The following is a 21,049-nucleotide window of genomic DNA, read 5'->3' on the forward strand; positions in this document are numbered from 1 at the left end:
ATTTTGAAAGCTTAGTAAAGTTCTCCTTAATTTACGTTTAGCATTTTTTTTACGACCACTTCTAATAATTACATTTTTGCTGAGATCATTAATTTGACCTTCAACATAGTAATTTGAAGCTTTCAATTTATTTTCTGAAATATTAATATACACGTTCTATTGTTTCTACAGCCATCCTACCTAATTCTTGTAATATCCTATTTTCAGAGTATTTCGCTGCATCTGCTTTATAATGTGCTTACTTTATTGAACTTATTCCAGCCTTGTTTAATTTAATATTTAATTTTCAATAAAAGATCTTTATCAATTATTTCTATTAGTGTTATTTATTTATTCTAATTGTTTTCAATTCGACTGAATTTTCAAATATTTTATTGTAATTGCCTCTAGTAGGGTTTTCTTTTTATTGTTTCTAACGTTTTCCTCTGAAAAAACTTTTTTGGACCTACTTCGCTCATTAGTGCTTGCATTCTGTCTATTTTTATTAGTCATGCTAATCCCAAGCCTTTTTAAAACCAGTAGTAAACTTGTATCCTGTATTTTTTAGATGCCCCCAAAGGAAGAAATCATGTGAGGACAAATCTAGCAATCTTGGTAGTCAAGCAATTGGCTGAAATCTTCCTATCCACCGCTCTGCAAAAATTTCGTGCAAATAATGTGTTATTATTGCAGTTGGCTATGCAGGAGCTCCATCCATTTCAAACCAAACACCATTAATATCATTAATATTTAAATTTAGAATTTGGAGTATTATTTGGTTGCGAGGCAGTCTTATAAAGGAATAATTAAAATTCAAATTTCCCTCAATAAAAAATGGGATGTTTAAGGTTTGGTTTATGACTCCTACCCGCACATTAACCCTTATATTATGTCAAATTTTGTAGATGGGGATTAGTATTTGACCAATATCACGGTTCCAATATCTATAAAGAAAGGAAAAGGAACTGAAGCGATAACTGAGTAAACAGGAGTAACCAATAATTTTCTGAACTGTCTTCATCATCTAGTGAAAATAATGCTTCATCTATAAATACGATGAATTATATATCAAGGGAGAGAAGACACTTTTCTCGCCCGAGCTGAATTATTTAAAATCGAGGGAAATTAGAAAGCGAGGGCCCGAAAAGTCTTCTCCCCCGTGGTTGATGTATTCGCTTTTTTCACTATTATAATATCACATTTTCTTAACGTTACTCCAAATTCTAACTCCCCAGTTCTACATTTTGGAGCTATCATGTATCATTAATAATGTATAAAAAGTGACAGCCTATGGTGACAACTCAATGTTTAGCCAACAGATCAACTCAACTACGGCGGTCTCGATTAACCAAGCCAATTGGCAATTGTTTTTATTATGTACTAGTAGGAGAAAAAGATCCATTATTGGGTAGGGTGCAGAACCTTATTTTCTCAAGCATCAAACACGATATATAGAGTTGTCTTCTGAAACTAGCAATGGAAAAAAAAAGTTTTAATTATTATTTATTAAACTAAACAGTATTTTGTAAAAATCCGTTCTTTTAATTTTATCTTCTGAACTTGGTTGTTGGTGATTAGTGAATTCACAAGGTTTGTATTTAAATTGTTTTAAAACTTTGCCCATTGAAAACCGAGAAATTCCAAAGTATTTGCCTGTCACGGTTAACAAGGACATTGGATTCTCTACGGCATAACATAAAAAGATGTCTAACTTTACTTCTTCATTACGTCATTGGAACATAATTTCTTTTGTTTTTCTTGTGATGTTTATATTTGACGCATCCGTGAGTGTTTAATTTTGCAATAATATTATAAACTGTTCCAGTTGACACAATTAATCTATCGAGATAATTGACTGAAAAAAAGCACTTATAATTTTAGTGGTTGCATGACTATGATACCAGTTTAATATTCGTTCTTTTTCTTTTGTTGCACAATGCATTTGTACAGTTGAGATAACGGAATCTTGGGGAGGTCTCTTCTGTCATTTTCAAAATTCTAAATGTAAATGCAGTTGTACTGTCATTGTGATTGATGCTTAAAAAAAAATTGGTCGAAGGTTATTTCGACAGAACTTACTTCGCTCCTAAAGTATAGTAGAACAAATCCAGCTTTTTTGAAAAATTATAGATTAGATTTTGCGAATTTTTTGATGACGTCATCAACATTTTCGCAAGGAGACGTACATCTGTTTGGATAGATGTACTATAATACTAATAATAACAGTACTGCATTCTCAAATTTCCAGGAAAATGGGGTGAGTAATTTTTTACTTAATTAATAAAATAAATAGCCTCATTAATTTTTTTTTTAATCAGCCTGGATAAGTAATTCTAAAAACTATGAGTGAATTGATAAACCACAAGTATAGAGGCATAATATTTCGCATATTTCAGAAGAGATTTGTTAGGCAAAATTATGAAATGACGTCATCAATTTTTTGAAAACGGATAAATGTATAAATTTTAATGAACGATTTATCATGACTACGATACCCTTAAAACATTTACAAGATTTCAAAGCATTCTGTTTTGCAGTTTCAAAGTTAAATTGCAAAATGTGGTTATATATTTTTGGTTTTTTTTTTTACAGAAATCTGGATGTTTAGGGTGAAAAACATGTATTTCTACATCATACGTGAATCATATTTTGGTCGAATTTTATGAGTTCTGAAGTATATTTCGACTTATTTTGACGATTCTGATGGACATGACATACTTGCGACATGTAGAATCGACTTATTAGTTTGCCAAAAGGAGACGATTGGGTTAATTTTTCACATTGTGGCGTTTGTAGATTGAAGAAATTTGTTGAAAAACTTCAGAAACGTTACTTTTCAAACATTTTCTTGTCTTTTGTAGCCTTTCTAGCATCCAGTGGCCCAACTATCTTATTTTATTAAATTAAAATAATATACGTATTATTGTAAATTTTAGAGATAACTATTCCTCTCGCGCTGTAATTATACATATTTATGACGTCATAACAAATTTTTTATTATAACAAAACGGAACCACCAACGGAAGAAAAACTGACGGAAAATAACATGCATTTTGCAGGGGGCGTAAAACATCGAGAAAACATCAAATTATTCACTCGTCAAACGGATCCTGTTGGGTACAATATTTTATAGCTTGCGTCTAATAACAGTAACTTATATATAACACAAACATTTAATCTTTCAGTTATAACTTACATGACTAACTGACATTCGAAATTATGCGAAAACAGATAAATTTTATATGAAAATAACAGTTTATTCATAATAATTTACATATGTGGCTTTATAATTACAAAAATCAACTCCCGTATTAACAGTAACGTTAGTTGTTATCATCAGCAGAACTTGTTTTTCTCAAAAATAAAATATCCCATGTTTACCATTTTAACCACCGCATGTTCATAGTTATTATTTGTGTTCTTCAACTTTCACCATTCTTAGTAATGTTTTAATCATGGTTTCCTTAAATGAGAAATGTTTTCTTATTAACCACTGCTGGACTTTAATAACTTTTTTCCATACTGTTGTGGGCAGTTTCGGTCAGTCTACTATCCTAAGAAAAACTGTCCGCAACCACTATGAAATTGTTCTCGATTTGTGTCAATATTTTGTTAAATTAAGCCTCACAGAGCTGTGAATTCAGTTCTTTATGATACTCCGCTGTTGTTTTTATTCTGGGGCTTGTCGTCGGAATAAACTTTATAAGCTACAAAAAAATGATGTTGAAGAAAGGGTGTCGGTTTTAAGCGACTTGCAAGAATTTATAAAAATTATGCAACATTGAAAAGTAAAATCTGCAGCAGCTATTTTTTTTTAAGATACGAAAACAGCAAATGTCACAATCAAGTCATTGGTGTAAACAAATCTAGCCGTTTGGCTCCAATAATATCTGTTTGCTCAAATTTAGATAATCGTAATTTATTTACGAGCCATTGTTTCTCTAGGACTTCGGCGAAAATGTTAGCTGACACCGGCGGGGATTCGCTCCGAATAAAAAGACATTGTGGCTGAAAATCATCAACAGTGCCCGAAAATTAATTTTTGATTCATAGACATATAGACAACAAGATAGAAATGACGACACGAATATTAATATCACCTTGTACTTCTATTTGCAATAAAAGGATTAGATTTGATGAAAGTGATGACACTTATTTTGTTGATTAACCACAAAACTCTAGTAATAGAAATATTTTTTTTAACTCTGGGTCGGGTCAGATCAGGTCAAGACCTGGGACTAACAATACAAAACTGTTCAAATTTTGCTACAAATATATATTATATAAATAAATATTGTAATAAAATGTTCTGTGCACTTTTCTGTCTATTATTATTTTTGTTGTAATCGCAGTCGTAGTTGTACATAAATAAGCAGAAATTATCTTAACTCGCTGATTCGAATTTTTTCGAAGATCGGCTTCGCTTCGGTTCGAAATTTTCGAAATTACACTTACTTAATGTTTAATTTTTCACTTTAGTTAAATAAAGAACCATTTAGTTCTAGCGGGAAAAGAAATGTCATGATTGTCATTACCTTACTGGCTACACTTACCATGTGGATTTCTAAAGCATTATTGTGGATTTCAAATATATTTTTTTATTAGGAGTATAAGATAATTTAAAGTCACTATCGTTCATAAGTATTTAGGCGAAAAAAAAAATTCTGTATTTAGACATGATGACTACATTTTTTCAAATGAAGAAATGATCTGTTTTTAAAACATTTCAATAAACAGTAGTGCCTAAATACTTATGGACGGCATTGCATGTACTTACACAACAGTCCTGAATGAAATCCACCTCATTTCTCCAAAAATTTAATCTTAAACTCCTCTTGGAATTTGTAGGTATTACGCGAACTGGTTTATTAAGAAAAAAATGTATTCAGTATTTTTTTATTTTATTTAAAATTACAAATACTGACAACAAAACTAAAAGGCATTAAACTATTACAATAAAAAAAAATAAAAAAATCAAGAAAATTATGCTTACAATGTTTTATAAAAAATAATCCCACAAACCTGAACTCCCTTTATGTGTAAATTTAATCAAATCGGCTAACTGCTCTCCAACCATAACTGTAGGTGTATTTGGATGCCCTGCCAAAGTAAAAGGGAACACACTTGCATCAGCTACTCTTAGATTTTCAATACCAAAAACCTTTAATTCGTAATTAACAACTGCACCTTTTTTTGGATTTGTTCCCATGGGACAAGTTCCTAATGGATGATAAAGATTTATAGTCAACTGCCTCAGAGCACAGTACCAATAATCTCGTGAAAAGTGTCGATACTGTTTACAAGCTCTTAAAAATCCCGGTTGCAACTTAGCGTCAATAGATCTAAAAGCTTTAGTTTGGCTCATCTTCAAAACAAGTTGTATACCTTCATACAACGTATTTATATCTCTGTTTTGTGGATCAGATAGAAAATTTGAATTTATTAATGGGTATTCGTAAGGGTTTTTACTTTTTAATTTAACGCTACCTATAGACTGTGAGTGTAAGTCTACAACATAAACGGTAAATGTCTGAGTTGCATTAACATATTTCCATACATCTTCGTATGTCTGGTCTGTCAAACCAAAGCTCCTTTGAGATAAAATATTTGAAGAGTTAGCAGGAATTAACATTAACTCAATATCAGGCACTCCTGTTCCTCTTGTATAACTCGACTCATAAAAACCTATACCCTGATTACTTGCAGGAACTGTCAACGGTCCTATACCATTCAAAAATTGTTTCACATAGTCTTTTAAGGGTCTGATTGGTTCTGTGTAATTAGTTGAAAAACTTAGTCCAAAAAATGTAGGATTATCTCGCAGAGTAGTTCCTACTTCTAGATCTTTAACAACTTTAATTCCTACGTCTTGAAGATGTTTTCTAGGTCCAATTCCAGACAGCATTAAAATCTGTGGGGAGCCAAACACTCCAGCTGCTAGGATAACTTCTTTTTTTGCTTCCACATAGTAATTGTGTCCGTTGTGACTAAACTCAACACCAACAGCAACAGGAGGATTAACATTTGTGTCTAATATAATTCTCGTTACATAACTACCAGTCAGAATATTCAAATTCGACCTCTTATTTATTGGATACAAAAAGGCTTTTGCATTGTGAAGACGTGTACCATGAAATGTATTTAACTGCGATGGTGACGCACCTAATCTATTAGCATTATAATCAACAATGTCCAAGCCAATCTCTTTATGAGCATCCAGAAAGACATTCAGATGTGGACTTCTGTATAGGTGATATTCAACATTGAGATACCCTCCGTGTCCATGAAATTTAGGTTCGTATGGTGCATCAGGATCTCGATGTACAAAATGTTCTGATTTTTTGAAGTATTCTAACACTTTGTTATAACCCCACCGTTCGTTTCCAGCTGCCTTTGCCCATTTATCAAAGTCACTTTTGTGTCCTCTAGCGTATACTAATCCATTAATTAACGAAGAGCCTCCAACACCTTTTCCTCTTGGATAAAGACAAACCCTGTTTACTAATCCTGCAAAAAAATGTATGTGCAAATTTACTTAAAACTTACTACAATATTACTTAATATACATTATACTATTTTATACATACTAAAAGTGGGTTTAAACTTAAATGTACCTAACTTTATTTCTACTTTATTACAATTCGACTAAAAATATGTTACTTCACTTGTTTAGAATTTAAATTAAGATGGGTTTTGATATTACTCTAATATACTCGTAAGTATATTGTAAACTATGGGTATATAGAGTATAGAGTAATCGTTTAGATATAGATGTGTGGCTTACCTAAAAAATCATTAGTTTCGAAAATAGCTACTAATGGTTTATGTTATGTACATCAGTACAGTACAGGCACACTAACAGTTTATAAAACATCTGGACATTTTCTGTGTAAACACAGTTATTTCATATAATATATCATTCCCTTTTTGTGACATCTAGTACTTTGTATTTCGCAAAATATTGAAATATTTACAAATATGAAATAGGAAATGTAAAATTACCCGTTTCGTTGTTTTTGCCGCTGTGTTTTTAAACTATAATAAGATTTCAGAAATAAAACAGCTGCAGTGTCTATCAAAATAAGAAAGGCAGGAATCTGTGCAATGAAAAGGCTATAAATATAGTTAAAATGAAGAAACCTTCAACAAATATTAATAACAACAGCTGAACATTTTGAAAATATTATAATGTTACAAAAATTCAGTTAAAGTTCGTCCTGTCATTTTGCTTATGATAATGTTGGTACTTCTTCGAGAAGTAAAATCAACGTTAACAAAAATTTTATTTAACAAATCGTTGTATTTCAAGAATATTTCATATCACATTCCATTTACAGAAGTACGCGAACATGTATTTCCTTTTGTATAAAACCTTTTTTCTTTTACTTGCTAATTTTAGATGGTTCATCTTGACTTGCCTACTTCCTGCTGTAAATTTGCATTGTAAATAGATTTTTTTTTATTAAGCAAGAAAAGTTAATTCTTTATTACTCCTTTTTGTTAATACAGAAACAATCTTATAAGAACAGTAATGAAAATATTTTACTCTACATAACACATCTCATGTCATTTTTCTCAAAACATACAAAATAATTTATCTGCATTATGTAACTAAAATAAATAACAGAACACAGTCATCTCATCTTATTTATAACGTCATGGTTATGTCTTGAAAATAAATTGAAATATTAAATTTAAACAGTTTTGGTTTTATGTTGAAGCCGAAACAGGTAACATTTATTTATAAAACCTCTACAATTTTGACAAGCAGTTCCAAACGACGTATTCATTCTAATTACGGTGCAATATACAGGGTTAGTCACGAGAGAATTACTTCTGAAAATTATTTTTACGCAACCCAAAATACGAATGCCATGTACCATTTGATACTAACTGAATTTAAAATGAAATGCTTAATCCATGATTGCTTTGAGTTTGGCAATCTCATTTTGACAATTGTAGAAAAGAAGGTTACGCGAGTGTCCATGGTGGTACCGCAGCCAGTCGGAAATTTCCTCCGGCGCCGCTAATAAATTTGTCAGTGTGCCTCTTGTTCTTTTGCAACCGATTAATCACGAGAAAATTATTTCTAAAAATTCCTTACACAGCATTTTATTCAAAGGTTACAACACAAACTCAAACAAGTAAGTAAATAATTTAACTACTAATCTGTTGAAAATGCTGAGCATTTTGGGGGATGCTATGGCTTTTTTGTAAATGGATGGCCGAAGAAGTCCAGAGGTTGCAGATTTGCACTTCGAAGAGGCTCTAGGTGACGCAGAGATAGCGAATTAACACATGCACATTAGCGGCGAACAACATTGGTAGAGCACTTACGGCTTCAGTATAGCCCAGATTGATCTGACTGTATGTCGTCGATCCAATGGGGCTCTAGAGGCGAGTCAACGATGAAAAAAAAAGTTAAAAATTAATTAACGTCAAAGTGACACTGCCAAAGTCAAAGCAATCATGGATTAGGCATTTCATTTTAAATTTAGATAATATCAAGTGGTACAGGGTATTAGTATTTTGGGTTGCGTAAAAATAATTTTCAGAAGTAATTCTCTCGTGACTAACCCTGTAATATAACGCGCAACAATGACGACCTTGTATTGCCCTAGAATTTGGTGTACAAAGTTCTTTGTTATAAAAACTCATTAAATTATACAACCGATTATTAAATTACTACTACACCCATTATTTTCAACGTCCATATTTGTTTTCGTTTATCGACCATGTAAAGGCGAACTACTACCTCGAAAACGCGCATATGCATAGAGGTACAAGAATTATGTTTATTCATAATCATTTAATAAAACAAGCAACATTATAACAATAAAAAACCTACCTCCATCATAATAAATGGTTTATATATTTTGGTAAAATATTAACACTTAGTAGGCACTGTAGGATTGACATTATTATCTGAAATTAATTCTAGATATTTTAATTTGATATAATTTATTGTTTAAGCTAACAGTGACGTCCCCATGGATCAGATATGGTTTCATTTCTGACTGCTTACGTTCATTGCTGACCGCTTTCAAACTTTTCCGACCCGTTCAAAAATGTATTCGTGGAATCGCTGACTTTTCAACCTTTCAGGGGTTAGAAAATATTACTAATTGATTGTGAATAAAATCGTACACAAACCTCAGCAAAAGTACCACTTATGTGTCTTGAGGACTAATTCACCTCGAAGCTACGCCTCTCGGTAAACCATAGTTCTCCCGACAGGTATGGAATACTTTCCTCCTCGGTATGTAATATTCTGATACGTTTTAAGAGAAATTAACACATTTACACAATATTTACACTTTGCATGATTCATCAGCTTTTTTTATATACAGATTGTAAAAACAATACGGTGAAATTAATATTTCTTGATATATCAAGCTGAAAATCCATTGCTATTTTTTTAATGTGATGATTAGTGAAATTTCCATTTTGCTTAATCATCATCCTTTTAGATCTGAATTCATACTACTCGGATGTTTCTTTTAAATATTTTATATCTTCGTACCACAATTTCAGATGTAAATTTTTCACGTACCTATGCGAAATGAATCGAAGTTAATTACTTCGGGTTGTCTTATAAAAATATTTGTTGTGGTTCAATTATGATGACAGCGAATATTCAGTTCTAATAATAAGAGAGTTTCATTCATTTATGCATTAGAAATAATTTCAAAGTTTCATGGGCCGTTGGCCAGTGGCGGCTCGTCCAAGGAGTCAATTGGTCAATGACCCCTCAAAAAATAAAAACTGAATAAATTTATTTATCAAAATTAGGTTTGTCAGCTGTTGGTGTGTATTTGTATTGTATATTGAACCACCCCATGAACACAAAATCCGCGATCGCCGCGGCGACGCGGCCGCAAAAGGGAATTCTCTCTTGAAGTTTGTTTGTTTGTTTGTTTGTTTGTTTATTTATTTACGGAATTCTCCACTTTTACAATAAGAATTACATTAAATTGAAGAAACTGATACAAACATTCTAATTCTAACTAAAAACATTAACCTTATATAAATACCCACTTTTAAATTTTAACTATAGAATATTAACTATCCATTTAAGATTAATAAAAAATGTTTCCTAAATAAAATTTTTGACTCTATGAATAAATCAAATGATCTTATAGAAGCTAACCTGTTTCCTAACTCCATAAATCTTTTAATCGGATTATTAATAGATAAATTTGTTTTTGATGAAGAAATCCTAAATATTTTATAAGTACGTGTTACGCATACATCGATTTGAGGCACATAAAATGACAATTTTGATAAAAGGTACGGACAGTTTATATAAAAATTTATAATTCCGTGCAAAACGCACCCGTCTGCTAATGTTCTCCTAAGATCTAAAGATGGTAAATTCATAATTTCTCTAACTATTTCATAATTTCCCGCTTGGTGAGTCAACCGTAGTTTAAATTCAATACAGCGAAGAAATTTCTTCTGGACCCTTTCTAATAGTAAGGGTGCCAGACCGAAGAACAATATTCCAACTGCGATCGTACCAAAGAACAATAGAGAACCCTTAAAGAATTTGTTGATAGCATGTGACAGTGGCGCCACACAAAACCCCACATGCTCATAGCTTTTTTAAAAATATAATTATAATGATTCTTAAAGGTTAACTTAGTGTCAAAGATGACTCCAAGATCTTTTACCTCACCAACTATTTTTAATGAAATGCCGTTTATATTATATGTATGTGCTAGAGTACATTTTAAATTTGCGAACGATATTGAGTAACATTTGCTAGTATTCAAAAATAACTGATTGCCAAGACACCATTCATGTAACCTGTCCAGGTCTGACTGTAATGCATATGCGTCTTCCACGGAATGTATACACTTATAAATTTTTAGATCAGCGAATTGCAAAAAATTTGAAGATTTGAAACAATATTGCAGATCATTGGTAAAAAGCAAAAAAAGAATCGGTCCACAATGTGACCCTTGCGGTACCCCCGAAGTAACGTTGAAAGATTGAGATTTAAAATTACCAATTCTAACTTGCTGACATCTACCAGATAAGAAAGAATGCAACCATTTAATAGTATCATGTCGAAAACCCAGATGACTCAGTTTTGAAATTAAGATGCTATGATTAACCCTATCGAATGCCTTAGCGAAATCCGTATAAATAGAATCAACTTGCACTGTACCCTGAAAAGACTCATTAAGAAACGTATAATATGTCAGTAGATTTGATAGAGAAGATTTTCCCTTCATAAAGCCATGTTGATTATCACATAGTATGGAATAAGACATCCACTGCAGTTGTGTAGAAACTATCTCGTCTAAAATCTTTGGGATAATCGATTGATTACAAACACCCCTATAATTTTCAACCTTTGTTCGACTGCCAGATTTGAAAATTGGTATCACATAACTATTCTTCCACCAGTCCGGAAACTTACACTCATTAAGAGATGCTTCAAATAATAAAAATAATGGGACCGTTAAAGTACAAATACACTTTTTCAACAGTATGCTAGGCACTCCATCTGGTCCAGAAGAGCATGATGTTTTAAGTCTTCATGAGAGAGGAAGTGCTGTGGTCGTTTTCCCCAAAGTGCGTAGATTTTTTGAGAAGTGCAGAACCCCAGCTGAAAACCGATCACCGTATGTACCGTTTTCGGTTTTCCTGCCTGTTTGCGAACCGTTTTTGAATCGCCGTCCCCGAGCAAAAAACCGCACCACTGTCACCCCTTGTTTTTCCATCACCGCAAGAAGCCGTAACCATTGAGCACGCGCCGCGTTCCACCACCGCGCTCCCCTTCCAGGTTACCGTACCGTCCCTGCAGGAGTAGCCCGTGCCGGACGTTTACATCTTTTTGTTTATTTTTTATTTTTTTTTTTTGTCAACCGATTTGTAATTTTATTTATTGTTTAAAATCTTCCTCCATTTTATTTCTTGTTTCCGTGGGCGCTCACCAGACCACTTGGAGATCCGTGGCTCTGGCGTTAGGGCAATCCCGGTGCTCCTTCCCCAGAGAGGGAACTGACGCCCGAGCACCGCCGCTCCCGACCGAAGGCGCCAGCCCCGGTGGCGTGAAAGTGACCTCATAAGCCTAGATCGGCCAGACGTGTTTCTCTACGGCGACACTTGTCGGCCCAAGGCTTGGCACCGAGGCACGCCACCCCCCCTACGTTTTGGCAGAATTGCGGACCGTCACTGTCCGTCACCGGAATTTCGTCGCACTTTATATCTATATGTTTATATATGTACATATTTATAGGATCGAGAGATTTTTGCAACAATAATAATAACAATAAAGTCGAGGCATCGAATCTATGCGTACACGTCGTTACCAAAAGCAAATGATCAATGTCGGACAAAAATCAACCTTTACAGCTGATATTAAGTTAGTGGTTTGTGACAATACGTTAGCACTACTGACAGTAAAACATATGCTATCATGTATCGGTTTGTACATTTAACAGTTAAGTGTACCTAGTTTAAATAGCATTTGTCTTTTTTTCTCACTTTCGTCGTTCCATTAGGTATATATAAAAATCACTCTTTTTGAAGACTAACATTTTTGATACAATATATACCCTCTGTTTGAAAAAGGAAGATCCACCGATACGGCCCTACACACAGTTGTAAACCGTATAGAGTGGGCGATGGAGAACAAACTCTTCACCTTAGGAATGTTTTTGGATATTGAAGGAGCGTTTGATAAAACGACTTTCAAAAGCATAGAGCTAGCCCTACGAGAGCACGACGTGGACCCCACCCTGAGTAGGTGGGTGGCCGGTATGCTGAGGAACAGGGAAGTAATGATTAATGTAGGTGGCACTGAGATCGAGGCTGTTGTAGACAGGGGATGTGCTCAGGGAGGAGTTCTCTCTCCTGTACTGTGGGATACTGTCGTTGACAGCCTGATACGACGCCTCAATGATCTTGGCTACCACACAATTGGATACGCGGACGATCTAGTCATTCTGCTAACAGGAAAAAACGCAGATACATTATGTGAGATAATGCAAGCTGCAGTAAAAATAGTCGAGGAATGGTGCAGCAGACATACCCTCTCCGTTAATGGAGAAAAGACGAAACTAATCCTGTTCACCAGGAAAAGGAAAATTGGCACACTACAGATGCCAAAAATATTTAACACAACGCTTCAACTTTCGGACGAAGTCAAATACCTGGGAGTTGTATTGGACTGGCGACTGAATTGGAAGAAGCATGTAGATGATAAAGTAGAAAAGGCACGCTCGGCTCTTTGGCAATGTCGTAGGGTGGTGGGAAGGTCGTGGGGTTTAAATCCCAAGATCGCCCTCTGGATCTACACGGCAATAGTCAGACCGATGCTGTGCTATGGAGCTTTAGTTTGGTGGCCCAGAGCCAGACAAAAAACAACAGCCCTGCAACTTGAACACGTTCAGAGAATGGCGTGTCTCAGTGTTACAGGAGCAATGAGGACCACTCCCACAGCGGCTCTGGAGACTCTTCTTTGCTTAGCACCTCTTAACCTTTACATAGAGGAAGCGGCAATGACGACGTCTCTAAGACTTCACTCTCTGGGAGTATGGAACAAACAAGGCCGCACAACGAAGCACACTCGGATCTTAACGGAGGCGTTCAACAGAATACCCTTGTTAAGGATGGGCTGTGACCGAATGGGCACAAAATTAATATATGAGAAGACATATAGAATATCAATGAATGATAATTCAGAAGGACGAGCCGACATAGATATCTATGTCGATGGTGCCAAAACAGATAGTGGTTCAGGAGCCGGCATCTACTCCGAACAACTGAACGCACAAATTAGTGTACCTCTCGGCACCCACACGTCTGTCTTACAAACAGAACTGATGGGAATAATGCTGGGAGCTAGAATCATTGCTGAACGTGAAATCGGCAACAAATCAATACGCATACTTACTGACAGCAAGTCTGCACTACTAGCCCTGGACAGCTGTATGGTTCGATCCGGGCTGGTTTGGGAGTGCAGACAAACGCTAAAGTATGTAACGCAGAGGAATAGTGTGGAACTTTGTTGGATCAAAGGACACAGTGGCAACGAAGGAAACGAGAGGGCAGATGAGATGGCGAAGCGAGCCGCGCGCATGCCCTTCTGGGGACCCGAACCGGCAATCACGCCTTCGGTCGCCCTCTCGAACGAACTCGTAAAGCAATATACCCAGAGACGCCATGAGCAGATATGGGTGAAGTTGAGCAGCTGTCGGCATAGTAGAGCTTGTATGGCGACACCAGACCGTAAGTTGACGAAATTTTATCTCTCACTTTCAAGGGACAAACTGCGTAAACTGGTAGGATTCCTTACGGGACATTACCAGTTTAACAAACATCTACATACGATAGGGGTGGTAACAGACCCAATCTGTCGTGGATGCAATGAAGAAGAGGAAACAGCTGAGCACATTCTTCGTGAGTGTCCAGCCCTAGCCTCCTACAGGGAATCCATACTAGGGGACATCTGGCCTAGTATGGCAAATATCAGGGAGTTTCCACCCTCTGCATTACTCAAGTACATTCAAGCAGTTGGGTGGCTTGACGAGTAGAGGAGCGGGAAAACACCCTGATATGGACTTGGGGAAGGTACAATGGGCCCAAAGGCGAGGCCTAAGTGCCGGCTGGCCACGGTCAGCCCCCATAAATTAAGAATCCAGAATCCAGAATCCAATAAAGTCGAGGCATCGAATCTATGCGTACACGTCGTTACCAAAAGCAAATGATCAATGTCGGACAAAAATCAACCTTTACAGCTGATATTAAGTTAGTGGTTTGTGACAATACGTTAGCACTACTGACAGTAAAACATATGCTATCATGTATCGGTTTGTACATTTAACAGTTAAGTGTACCTAGTTTAAATAGCATTTGTCTTTTTTTCTCACTTTCGTCGTTCCATTAGGTATATATAAAAATCACTCTTTTTGAAGACTAACATTTTTGATACAATATATACCCTCTGTTTGAAAAAGAAAACCCAGGCCCGTAATCTTAGCCTATTTATTTTTTTAGAAATTGTTGTAAATACTTTTTTTTCTGAATTCATTGATAATAAATTACCTTAAGGTAATTCTTATTTTTGTATAGAAGAAATTTAATTTTCCATTTTAAAAACTTCTGTATATGTATTAATAAAAGTTACAAAATCATCAAATTTGCTAAAATCAGTTGTGACACAAAGATTAAATTAATTTTTGCTACAACTTTTTAACAAAATGTGACACCGGGATACATGAGTAATTCAGAAAAAACTTTCTACGAACACCTTTTAAAAAATTTAATAAAAGATATCACTAAAAAAAAATGAATATTGTAGACAAAAACAAATTAACTTTAAAGATTAATTTTTCAAATCAAATTGTGGTTGATTTAAAACGATTTAATTTGTCGTATCACATAATACTGCACTCGAATAAATAAGGCCTGGGCTTTTTTAAACACAAGGTATATATTTATTTAATAATATATGAATTTTTAATACATTATAAAAAAATATCTCCATAAGTTATTTTCTTATATTACTTTTTGAGTATCGATTACACTCGTTCGGGAATAATTTTAAATTGCACGATTAACGCTAATAAAACTTGCAGTATTTCCAACGCATATAGCTTAATATCGAAAATAACTCAGATAAGCTATCAGTAATTAGAATTTTTTGTTTCAGAGAAGCACGGAATTCAGAAAATCTCTAGAAGAATCTTTAAAAAAATATAAGGTGTCATTTCAAAAAGGATGAAGGTCGTAAACAGAAACAAATGAACGCGAAACATTAATTTTTCAAATGAGGTCGAAGTATATTTGACACCATTTAATTTCACGTAGCACACAATTTATACACGAAAAAATAAAACGGCTATGGGTCTAGACAGTGGTTGGAAGTAATTCAATTACAAGTAATTCATTACTGTAATTCAATTCCTTTTTAAGTAATGAGTAATTGTAATGCGTTACTTGTCAAAAAATATAATGAGTAAACAGGTGCAGAATATTTAAAATTTGTGGTCAAACAAACTTTAGCCATTTTTCTGATCCACTCAAATCTATAACAGGTAACTGATAGAGCCCGTGCTTTTAACCCCCTCATAACCCGACAATAAAATTTTATGAGAGTGTCCACCCTCCAAAGTTTTCTAAATTTAAACTGTAAGTCACAACGCGAAATAAGAGGCAATTAGAGAGGGACTTTTAAATTTACATTATCTTGTAGCCTCCTTCTAGGTATTTAGGAACATCCTTTTTATTAAAGATTAAAAGATTTGCGCCTGCAGGTAATTATCGGTGGACTAATATTTACGATACATTTACACGTAGCGAATAAGATATTTTGAAATCTCCCACCAATGCAAATTTTTGTTTAAAAGTTGTTGCAGTTGGCATCGAACTTTTATTTGTACAATAGCTAGAGTGGAACGAAATTAGGCGTAAAACAATAGGCTCTTCAATTTTTGGTAAAATATGTAACATGTTGCCCTATACTAGTTGTGAAAAAATTGTTAGTTCGATGTTAAATAATACGCGGCAAATAAATACTCGACCTATTATGTGGGGTAAAGAGTAAATATCACGAAACCGATGGCATTATAACCTTAGAAGAACAATTAGGTATAAAAATGAGTCGATGAAGATTTGATAAAAACGCGTTTTGACAATTTTTTAAAAAATAAAAGGAGACTATTAGACCTACTTAATCAAGGTGCGCTATGTTTTAGAGACACGTTTATGAAATATAACACAACAATTCCATCTAGCGCCGCAGTGGAAAGGATGTTTACTGTTGGCGCGGACGATGTTAAGACAAAACGTCATGCCTTAGCTGACGAAAATTTTGAATGTCAGTTAAGTTATTATTGAATTTAAATTATGAATATAGTCCTCTTGCGTGAAGTATTTATTTGTTTTATATTATTTACTGATGTGAATATGTAACAAAAACGTTAGTAAAATAAATCACTCACTGCCTTTTTCATTCTAATACGTTTTTCTTGACCCTTGGGACCCATACAACAAATATCTAAAATTGCGGCTTCATCAAATTTTGCAAAGTGCAAAAAAGTAATTGTTAAAGTAATGATTTTATTTTTTAAAAGTAATAAGTAATTGTAATGAATTCCTTAAATAAAAGTAATTTGTAATTGTAATGAATTACGATTTTTACTGAATAATGAGTAATAATTGTAATACATTATTTTTTAAAAGTAATTGTTCCAATCACTGGGCCCAGGTTTTTTTCTAAACACGCAATATACCTACAGTGTGGATAAAAACTTAGGTGCAATGGACGTCCTATCTTATAACCCTATAAGTTTTAGAGAACTTTATGAGCCCACTTTTTTTGTAAGAGAAAGTGTATAATCGTATTTTATCTTTATGAATTAAGTATGTAATATGTTACATAATAATGTACTTAATAATGAAGTATATATACTTCATTACTAAGTAACTGAGATCTATCTATAAGCAAAAAACTTTACTGTTTCTTTGTTTCAGAAATTGATCGCCCACAAATAATTTTTGTTTACCTATTTGTAACTGTCATAAATATATAGACACATATATGTTGGGATAATGTATAGGAACTAGTTATGTATGGAATAAATCGAAGAATTTTACACAAACGTTTGCAAGTTACTGTTATCTGAAGTATTTATGTATATGACATGCATTTCATTTGCCTGTAGTTTAATAGATTTTGATCTGTATAACCTAAGGAACAATTTTAGTTGCTGCTATGCTTCTATAGCTTATCTAGATAAGTTAGGTTGCTTTTAGATTTAGAAGGACTGTGTCCCATTCTTAGAGACTGTTCTCTTAGAAAAACGTAAAAAAAATTAGGAGTAAAAAAATTAAAAACGGTTTTATTATTGTTGCGCATTAATAAATAACTTTGGTTTAAATAAATGGGTCCCAAAGCAAAAAAATAATAATTTTGTCTGGTTAAAATAAAAAAAAAACAACTCAACCACCAATAATTGTTTTTTTGTGATGATTCTTTTATTGACATCCATTAAAAACTTTTATTTCTTCAACGTTTGATTGATTGACTGATTGATCGATTACAAGATTGCAATAAGATTAGCTTGGAGAACTTTACTCGGACTTACGTTTTTTCAAACAACCCTTTTATTAGGTGACAGACAAAACGCCACTGTTAAAACATTGGTGTTCTTATAATTTGTACATGGGCCAAAGACTGCAGCAAGATGTTGTTTATAACTAGAGCTGTGCGGTCGAAATTTAAACGCTTCGAATCGACCCCTACTACGGCAGACCAGCGGCTCGCAGCCGATGTTACGTATCGCGAAGAAATTTACGCGAAAAATAATGTTCACTGAAAGTCAGTTGATGATTTTAAAATCCATATCCACGAATTAATAAGAATAATAATTTTAATAATGTTCAAGTGTCGGTCTCGTTGACAATAAAACGATTGATGTGAATTATGAAAAATAATACACAATGGGAAGCGAGAAGCGAGGAAGGCAAGACTGCAGCGGCCTGCACTGCTGGCCTGATGGGACGGATAGTGGGGATAAATAAATTTCAACCGCACAGCTCCATTTATAACAGACGTTGTTTTTCCAAGTAAGTATTAAGATCCAACAGCGTTTAATTTTCAAACGCAGTTTTTATTATTTTCTCGTAGTACACAATTGGTTATGCTAAAGTTTTTGCTGCAGCCAATCCACTAACAAAAAATTAAGTTGTAACAGACAAGATCTACACAATAATTTGTGCTAAGCTGTGCTTTCATTGAATGGAAGGCAAACGTTAACAATAAGTACCTACTACACTACCACTACCTACTTTTTTGTGACAAATATTCCTACAACACCAGTAAAAACTATCAAAAGGTGGAACTATTGGATTATTGGTGTATTCATCATATTTTCAAAATTCTGATTGAATTCAATAAAATATGTACCTTATATATATATATATATATATATATATACATACAAAGTTATGCGCAAGAAGATCCAAACCTAAAAAATTTAAGACGCAACCAGAAATACAATTTCAAAACCATCTTTAATATTTCATGCCATTCAAAAAAGTAAACCATAGTTATCTGTTTTGTGTAACAACACGTAGTGTCAGATACTAATGATACTAACTATTATGCACTATTATGTTAAAACTGACATTTCGTCAGAATTGATAGTGTCTTCAAACGATGAAAAAATTGAGGTGATTTTGATATAATTATAATAAGTGCTTCACAGTTGTGTAGAAAACAGGAGATGTCCTGACTCTTATTTTGAACTTGTTTGTTTTTGATTTTAACCTAATAATTGACGTTCATTTCCAAATTATCAACACCATCAAACAGCTAATTAAGTTTTACTTAAAATACTGATAGTGAAGATCAAAGAGTGCTATGTAACTGTATTATTGGTTGCGTTTTGATGTTTTTAGGCGAGAAATAACCCTATATAGGTACACAAAAAGTGTTTGGTAATTTTCTTCAAGTTTTGAAGCAAACTACATATAAGTCAAACGTATCACGCAGCTTAACAATCCACTTACCTTAAATGCCATACTACTAATATTCTTTTGTTATTAACAAATAATTTATTACAACTATTTTAGAATGCGCATTTTTTATCAAACCTTACCTAAGCATGCTGTCTTCTGTGGAGTACTGTTGTAAGCCCAATTATAATGAGTAAACTGAATAGGATAGAACATATCAGGGATGTCTGTTAAAATATTACCATATTGTCCAGCTTCTAGTAATAACACGTTCCAGTAAGGCACTTCTGTCAATCGATTTGCAGACACTGAACCTCCGGCACCAGCTCCAATTATAACGAAATCGTAACTTCCATATTCTGTTAATTTAGTACTTCAAAATATGTTTTTGCATTTATGAATTACAATAAATTTACAATGAAATATTTACTCACTTTTCGGTTTTTCAGTTGCACAGTGTTCAAAGGCATTTTTAGGAAATCTGTATCGTAATCCATTGTCATAAACTTTTGAAATTATATCAGAGTAAAAGTCAATAACTTGTTCATCTATAATTGCTTGAGAAACGATGAGTATTAACAGAAGCACAATTAACAATTTGTTGTTCATTTCTAAGCCGCATTTACGAACAAATAGACAAGTGACTGCATGCAAATACCTAATAATAGTGCAGTGGGTAACTTGCAACCACACGAAATGCTTTTTTGTTTTTTTTTGCTGTTTAATGAACCAGTGCAACTGCTTTCTTGCAAGTGAAAATAACCGCAATGCAGAATAATTATTGTTGTTTTTACTTCCTAGGCGTAAGTGATAGGGTCCATCCGGTGTACGACTGCTCTTTTGTCGACGTATCGTGACCTCTAGAGTGTAAAACAGTAGGTCCCCACTACAATGTTAATGATTTCATCGCAAAATTTTGTAATGGAAAAACTCACTGGAAACATACGCCCGTCGTTACCTTTACTTTAACACTACAAACTAATCTTTATTTTAACTTGTACGGATATGCTGTACTACTTCAACACAAAAAAAATCAACCCACGCCACGACCACAAATTCAAAAATATTCGACAACTTGTAAGCTGCTGAATGTACTTTCTTGTGTAGTTTAGCCCCACAAGTACCTCTAAATTGCTGAACATATGCAAGGATGTAATAATAACAAAAAATTATTCTAAATTCACAAGCGGCCCCTAATTTTAAAATATATCACACATTTTCCTGAACGTTGCTTTCGTGTATGTTTGTAACACCAAACGTTTAGAAGCGTTTAGCAAAATTTTTCGTATACATATTTTTAAATTTAAGGGTGATTGTGGGGGTAGATTTTTTTTAATTGCCGAATGTAAGCTAAGGAAGTATTGTAATCAAGTCGATCCGAAACTACCGCTCCGATTGTTGTCAAATTGTATATGTGTGTTATGTATATTACATAGATGGTAAAACGCTAACCAAACTTTGTCTAATCATCCCCATCAACAATATAATGACGTCACCTCAAAATTGTACATCGTAAATGAGTTTTAAATTGTATGAAATAACAGAGTTCTACACCTGCAGTTTATGAATCCGTTTTTACCTGAGATATACAGAT

At 33.9% G+C, this 21,049-nt stretch overlaps 1 protein-coding gene across 1 annotated transcript; it reads right to left on the reverse strand.

Moving 5' to 3' along the window:
* Positions 1 to 4,861: 4,861 nt before the first annotated feature.
* On the reverse strand, positions 4,862 to 20,202 carry LOC135135465 (glucose dehydrogenase [FAD, quinone]-like). The gene is made up of 3 exons (XM_064064523.1): positions 19,890 to 20,202; positions 19,599 to 19,814; positions 4,862 to 6,486 (listed from the first exon to the last, which is right to left on the reverse strand). The coding sequence occupies exons 1-3, from the start codon at positions 20,062 to 20,064 to the stop codon at positions 4,979 to 4,981; spliced, it is 1,899 nt and encodes a 632-aa protein (XP_063920593.1). The 5' UTR covers positions 20,065 to 20,202; the 3' UTR covers positions 4,862 to 4,978.
* Positions 20,203 to 21,049: the final 847 nt, after the last annotated feature.

This window comes from Zophobas morio, unplaced genomic scaffold (genome assembly GCF_036711695.1).
Source record: "Zophobas morio isolate AGI-343-1 ecotype UQ-CSIRO unplaced genomic scaffold, CSIRO_AGI_Zmor_V1 ptg000024l, whole genome shotgun sequence".
Taxonomy (NCBI): Eukaryota; Metazoa; Arthropoda; class Insecta; order Coleoptera; family Tenebrionidae; genus Zophobas; species Zophobas morio.